The following is a 7,574-nucleotide window of genomic DNA, read 5'->3' as shown; positions in this document are numbered from 1 at the left end:
GGGGTTTCACGCTTTTGTTCCCACAAATCAATCTCTTCCTTTTTTCCCAAGTTTAGTGACTTTTTCCGTTTGTAAAACACACGATAAAACGTCAATCGTGTATATTCGATCCCTGAGGAGTTGGTTTGTGTGTGTTGCCTTTGGGTTGAAGGTTCATTCCAACATAGTTTACGTTTGGTAAATTTTTTCGCTGTCTTTGCGATACTCTGTTTGAGATGAAAATGAAATGAGAACATGGTTAAACTAAATTAAGGAGTCAACAAAAGCTTTCGGAATGCTAGAAAACAAAAGTAAAGCGTGTAAACGAAAAGTGTGTATAAATGAAATTATTTGTTTATTCCGTCGTCCAATAGAGTTTCTTTCGCTAGTTTTTTCTTTTCATTTTGTCCTATAAAAACGTTCATCGCTCAATTGCATATAAAATGACCTCACTTTCTCGCCCTCTTCGCTCTCTCCCATCAATCATTCATTCCACTATCTTTGAATCTAGAGACCTTTGCTAACGTTAATTTTGCCTGAATTTCAATATTAAAAAGAGCTGTTCAACAGCTGCTGCCGAGCCAGTTTGAACAGAACAAAAAACGACTCTAGATGCGAAAACAAAATCAAAAAGAGGAAAGAAAATGTGTGTGTGTATTAGTCTTAACTGAATATAATATGCATATTTGAAATCACGTTTTCTTTATTACATTGCTTTCCTTATAGCCTTACACTTCCGACTCCTGTTCCGCGCGGGGCGAGATCTCAACTCAGGAACTGAACGGTACCTGCGCATTCACTGTTAATTCTTTCTTCACTTTCTCTGATTTACCTAAAACATAATAAACTTTGCTTCGCTTCATTCTAATACATTTTCCCTATCGCGTGAAATAATTCAAAAAATGGGTTTAAAACTGCTTTTTTTGCTTTGTTACTAAAACTAAACTATATGCGGGATGATTTTATGAAACGAATAAAAAAATAATAGGATAATCCAACGGTTTTTTAATACAATTCTCTCGAGTTAAAAGTTAATAGAGAAGAACGAAAACTATGCGTTGCTGGAAGATGAAAGAAAAAAAAATCTAGAGCGAGTGCTGCTCAAAACATGCGCGTTAGTTTGATTAACACTGGAACAAACTGCTTGGCCGGGTACGTGCTCTCCTCCGTAGTTTGTTAAATTCCATTTTTTTCTTCGCGCGAATCCTTCTGTTATATTTTTGTTTTTGTTTGTTTCTTTGATCACAGAACGCAGAACGCAGGGGTGTGGCACATGGTGCACGTGTGCTTGTATTAGTTCAGTATTTTAGTGTTACCTTAAATCTTTCTTGTTGTTTTACTCAACTTGTTTTTTGTTTTACTTGTTTTACACGCTCTCACCCTCGTTGCCCTCTCCCTCCTCCTCCGCCTCCTCAAGCAAACAGAGTGAGTGTGGGTAGGATGAGGAAGGGGGGACAGGGGGCCGAACTACTATGCATTCACTACTAACAGTAATAACGTATTGCATCTAGGGTTTTACTTTGTCTTAACTCTCATTTATGGTGGTGACGGTTTGGCTCCGGCTGAAGGTACACACCCTCGACGGTGAAGATGGACAGCTCTGTGAGAAAGAGGGCAGAGAAAGAAAACAATGTTTTGAGAATAATATGATCATTTGTGTTACAACAAATTGAAATGCATTTAGGCATACCACTTGACATGTAAAAGAAATAAAATTATTATGAGAAATGTTCAGTAAAGATATATTGAATTCAATAACAAAATGGTACATTTGTGAACAACTGCATGCAAATATTGTGAATATTCAAAAATCTGTCATTTGTCTGGGTTTGCTGCTGAAATTTGTATGACTCACCCCCCGACCCAATGTCACCCCTGATATCGTTACTGTTGAATCACAAAAAAATCACCCACTTTCAATGCATTTTATCGTCACATGGAAGCCAAAATAAACTTTCTGTGATCTCCCAACTTTTGGTGCACGCTTAAAAATCGCGGAACACTTGATTTTACAACAAAATGTATAATTTTAATATGCCCAAAATGTTTCAAAAAGTAATCAATTCAGTATTTAGAAAATATGTCACGCTTGAGCTTGAACATAGCTGTACACTTTATTTATGTTTACAGCTGTGTTGTAGCTGTTGTAGTGTGGATCATTCGGAAATCACGTTACGCATTCTGTCTTTTCAGCACCCAGGTTATTAAGTTTAGGCTTTTTTTTTCTAATCCTGTCAATGTCAATTAGGTTCAATTTTCGAATACGAATTTGTTTTCGCAAAAAAAAAAATTTTTTTCCAACAGTAGTGAAGTAATAAAATTACTTTTGAGTATAATTTAAGATTTCATTTCGTTTTTTTGCATCTTAAAAAATACTTCTTGAAAGAAAAAAAAAGCTATTTTTGAATACACTCAAACCCCGATGGTTTGGCACCAACTGTTGTCAAACGAACGGGGTCACTTTTTAGTTTGACACCCCTTTTACACGGAGTTCACAAACACAACCAAACGTTTGTTTTGATAGTGTGCGTGAGCGCCGTGTAAAAAGTGACAGTTCGTCACTTTTTAGTTTGACTTTGATCAACCAGCGGGGTACAAACTAAAAAAGTGTCAAACGAAAAAGTGACCCACCACCGGGGGTTGAGTGTAGCTGAGAAAATTTCCAATAATTTTGTTCCAGAAACTTTGAAAATCGGGCAATTAGTTTCTGAGATATAGCCTTACAAAGAATTCGAAGTGATAAGCCTGTAATTTTCAACTGATCATATTTCGGAATCTATTGATCCAATTTTCAAAGTTAAAAAAATAATACTTTTGCGAAATTTATGATATTTCAAAAATCTTAAATTTAAAATGACAAATAAGAAAAAAACTATTTTTAGAAATTTTCAATAATCCAGCTAAATTTTAAAATTTGGGATTTTTTTAATTGAAAAGATCAGAAAATTTCACAATAGTTTAAGCACGAAAGATCGGTAAGAGGAATCTAAAAAAATCATCATCTTGGTTATTCGGCGGAACATCTTTTTCAATACTACACTTGTAGGTGTAACGTCACACGTCGAAAATGACCTGTCACTTTTTATAGATGAACAATGTGTGTGAATAAAACATAATAAATTATTTAAAGAAACAACATAATAAGACATTCACAAAAAATCTTCAAGTGATTGATTTTCTTAAAGAAGTACTGGCGCGATTTTCGTTTGCGTGTTTCGTCTCTTCTCTCTTTCGCGAGTGAAGAAAGTTTGCAAGCGAAAAAGATTTTTTTGCGATTATTCCACGCCAGGAGATGGAACAATTTTCCAATTCTCAACTGTAAAAAATCGTGATTCATGTTAATTTAAGGGATATTTTATGTTCTTATCAAAATTATAACAACCCAAAATGGTTTGTTTTGTTTGGAACATAACTTTTTTTGAAATTTTATGTGTTTTAACCGTGCGTGAACAATTTTTCAGTGTAAACGAGTTGTGCAAAGTTGGAGAGCTAATGTCAAACATTATTTATCCATCACAAATTTACTTATGTTTCGATCGAAACTTTGGGATCATTTCTTTCGTTATAAGACTTTTAATCAGGGTTCCAGTAACATATCCATATAACATGACATAAGAAGAAATGTATATTTTTGTCAGTTGTTTGGTCATGCTCGGAATACACCAAAGTCAATATGATTAGTGATTTTTCACGGCAAAAAAAATCGATATTACGCGGCATGTTAGTTTTTGAAACCACGGATTTTACGGCAATTTCACGGCACTCTAAAATCTGCTCAAAATAAACATTTAAATACTTTGTTCAAGCATAATTATATACAGCAAAGTGTCTAAAAGAGTAAGCAGTAGTTCAAGATACAAATAAAACCACCTCACACATAATATTAATTTTTCCAAAAAATATCGGCTATTTTTTTTTTGAAATTATGCAGAATTTACGTCAGCCAAATTATGATTCCTGTAAAACCTAAAAGTAGAATCAGCAAAATAAATGTAACATAAATAAATAAAGATAATTTTTGCATTCAAACAAAGATCAGGTAAATTTCATTTGCAGCATTTATTTATTTACATTATTCCTAAAAATGATGATACCATAAAAAGCAAAGCAATCCACTTTAACGACCCCCGGGTCTTTTGTGGGCTCTGTTGCAAGTTTCTGCTCATTTCTAAGCGTCCGAAGGTTATGTGTGGTGAGTCACCCAAAACCTCTTTTACGCAAATGGACCAACGTTTTACTTCCCCATCCGATAGAAGGCCAGAAGGATAAGGCGGGAATCGAAACCACGTCCCACAGCAACTTGGGGATGGGCAGTCGAAGCCGCTAACCACCACGCCACGGGGCGATGATACCATACAAAATGCAAATTTTATTTCAACCTGTATTTTATTTTAACCCAATTGAATAAAAAACTTAATTTATAACCAAATATAAAAATTCTCTTATCTTCAAAATATAAAACAGATATTTATGTTTACTTTTTCTTTTACTGTTGTTTTCAATAACGTTATTTTACATTCTTTTCGAATTGTGCGAAGTTAAGAAATTTTGTTAGAAATTTTCAGTTAATTATCTGTACATCAAAAAATATTGTAATGAACAATATTTTCAAAAAAAAAAATCTAAATTTGCCTTGCATTTTTGTTTAATTTGGGAACTTGTAAAGCGTACGAATAAAACTAATCAATGCTTTATTGCTCTGAAAAGTGATTTTTAATAATTATTTCAAGTTTCGTGGCATTTCACGGTATTTACTAAAGTTCACGGCCAGGGGCAAATTTCACGGATTACGCGGCTTCCGCGAAATCGCGAAAAATCACTAGCCCTAATCATAAGCCAAGAAAAAATATTTATATAATGTTAAAATCATAGAGAACTATTGCCCTGTAGGAAAAAGTGCAGTACTCACCATCCGGAAGCTCGTACAGCTTTTTTGGCAACGGAGCAAAGTAGGGGTGCCGGAGCGCGTCCTCGGCGCTTATCCGGTTGTCCGGGTTCAGCTGCAGGAACGCACTCGCCATCATCTCACCCTCGATAATATCGTACAGCCGGGGAAAGCTTAAGCCTAGCTTGCGGGGTTTGAAGAAGCCTAAAAAAGTTGAAGTTGAGGTAATCAGTCATGATTCGAGGTGAATTGTATCGTGCGACGTTACCTAACATATGCAGCTTATAGCCCGGTAAATGCGTTACGCCCTGCCACGACTCCTCCGTGGGCGTGCCGAGGATTTTGAAAATCTTGTCCAGCTGGTCGTACGTGTCCCGGATGCCCGGGAACGTCGGCATGCCGGTGATCATTTCGACGAATATGCACCCGACGCCCCACATGTCCAGCGAGGTCGAGTACTCGGTGCTGCCCAGCAGTACGTCTGCAATGGATTGAAAATTTGAAACTGAGAAAGTCTGTCATTCATTTACGGTTATGGGAATGTTACCTGGGGGTCGATACCACAGCGTGACCACCTCGTGCGAGTACGTGTGACTTGGAACACTCTTGGCACGGGCCAGCCCGAAATCGGCCAGCTTCAGTTCGCCCATCTCGCTGATGAGCAGGTTCTGCGGCTTCACGTCCCGGTGCAGAACGCGTCTTTTATGGCAATAGGAGAGGCCTCGCAGCAGCTGGAACAGGAACAGTCGCACGTTTCGGTGGTCCAGGCCGCCCGGATGCCGCTCCATGTACTGCGAGAGGTCGGTATTCTGCGATAGAAGAAGAAGGAGAAGGAACACAAATTACTATCAATAATTCAATTACAAGCTGATACCGGATAGCGGCAGGTCCGGAGAGGAGAATATGCTAAAAACGGTCATAAATTACAGCGTCGTTTCCTCTTCCGTGCACACGGTCTTGACCGGATGCTTGAGGGGTTGGGCTCTAATTATTAATTAAATTCAATAAATCGTCTGGTTGGCTCCACCGAAGCTCAAACCGGAAGTGGACTCGAGTAACAATCCTGTTCAAGAGTTCCTGTATACTCAACAACCTTTAATCTCAAAGTTAACCTTACCACTACCGAAAATTAATACTAATGACCTCAATCTCGGGGGTTGTGTTGTAACACCTGACCCAAAGAAGCTCGATAACGATCTTGCCTTCTCCAGCAAGGAAGCCAGCCCTTCGCAGTTTCGCAACACAGACTGCTGTACTGTGTTTTCGCATTGTATCATAATTGTGCTACAACACAACACACAATTGTTGCGTGTTCCGGTGCAGATGCTCGTCGTCGAGGTTGGTTGTAATTTATGTACCGAACATACAAGCCCCAACTACAGCGATACTGCCTCCAAAGGGCTTTTCCACTGCCCTACTCTCGCACTCTGTCTTTGAGCGCATTTCCACAAGGATGAATTTGGAGGACATGGTGCCTGCTCGAACTATATATTTGTTTGACCAAATTGTTCAGGCATTTCAATTTTTGAGTATTAATTTTGAGATAGAATTATTGAGCTTCCGTGGCCGTGAGGTTACGGGTTTCGCCTTGTAAGCGGAAGGTGATGGGTTCGATTCCTGTCTGGCTCGGCAAAGTCAGATCCCTTCAAAGAGTAAATCTGCTCACTGGGAATACTGACCGGTAGGGGACGGTTTTCGACTAACGGCGTGCTGGATTTCCAATCCAGAGGTCGTGAGTTCGATTCTCGTACCGGGATGATGAGTAGACACCATGAACAGATTTCCCCAACTCTAGCTAGAGATGTGGCCCTTTCCTTTCCTGCGGAAAACCATCGTCCTCCTATAATACACTTGCAGGTGGTGCGAAAATCTAGGACACAAAGCACGCAAAAGCCGGCAATAAATCAAACTGGAGTGGAAAATTGATACCATTGCCCGAATCAGGTGCGTGAAGCGAGAGAGGTTTCACCACAGTCGAACCGGAAATTGTAGGGATTCTGTTGTAAAATTCATGACGCGCTCGCGAGCGTACAACATGCGTTTTGTTTTACAAGCAACCCCTCCTGTTTTGTTGTCTCTCGTGGCACTGAATCCTCAACACAGTCGAAAGGTAATAAATAAAGGTAGTTTGTTTTGGGAAGGGATTCGTGGTACTCGTGAGACGGTGGCCACCCCGGAAGTTGAGTTGGTTAGAGGTGTAGGATTTGGCCCTGTTGCCAGTGCGGGAATATGCGAAGCAAGTGGTGATAATTGAAATAAAATAGATTGACGGCTTGAGAGATAAATTTCAAAGTCGAGCAGAGTGCAGAGCGTCGATTCGGGGTGTATTGTTTCGCGTTTGTGGAAAAGATTTATGAGGGTTTGATAGGAAAGGTTTTTTATTTGCTTTCAAGCAATTAATCTGCTTAAATGGTGTGCTTTAAAAACACGATGTTATGACAGGGAAAGAATAGATGCATTAAGTACCAAAATGCAAATGCGGCAGAATTGTAATATAACTTAAGCCCAAGGCGAATATTTTCAATGAACAATCTAACGTTAATTTTAATTCCAGGTTTTTGTTCCTCTCTTTCAAATATTCGGCAAAATTTTATGGAACAAAAAAATATTGCCGGGAATTAAAATATTACAATTATAACATTTTTAAATTGTTTATATTTGTTTTTTGACAAATTAGGCACACATTTTGAATTTTGGGACCACAGACCGG

The 7,574-nt window shown here is 38.5% G+C and overlaps 1 protein-coding gene across 1 annotated transcript in view; it reads right to left on the bottom strand.

The window, feature by feature from the left end:
- Positions 1 to 311: 311 nt before the first annotated feature.
- The window catches only part of LOC6040611 (cyclin-dependent kinase 14), a 242,186-nt gene continuing 234,923 nt past the window's right edge, over positions 312 to 7,574 (bottom strand). Inside the window, exons 7-10 of the mRNA XM_038259731.1 lie at positions 5,412 to 5,673; positions 5,133 to 5,345; positions 4,889 to 5,068; positions 312 to 1,579 (exon numbers count right to left, since the gene is read on the bottom strand). Coding sequence (XP_038115659.1) covers positions 1,512 to 1,579; positions 4,889 to 5,068; positions 5,133 to 5,345; positions 5,412 to 5,673 — 723 coding nt within the window. The 3' untranslated portion in view covers positions 312 to 1,511. The remainder of the gene's footprint in view (positions 1,580 to 4,888; positions 5,069 to 5,132; positions 5,346 to 5,411; positions 5,674 to 7,574) is intronic.

The sequence above is a fragment of the Culex quinquefasciatus genome, chromosome 3 (assembly GCF_015732765.1).
Source record: "Culex quinquefasciatus strain JHB chromosome 3, VPISU_Cqui_1.0_pri_paternal, whole genome shotgun sequence".
Classification (NCBI taxonomy): Eukaryota; Metazoa; Arthropoda; class Insecta; order Diptera; family Culicidae; genus Culex; species Culex quinquefasciatus.
The sequence above is the reverse complement of the archived record's forward strand: the minus strand, read 5'-3'. Positions and strand labels throughout refer to the sequence as shown.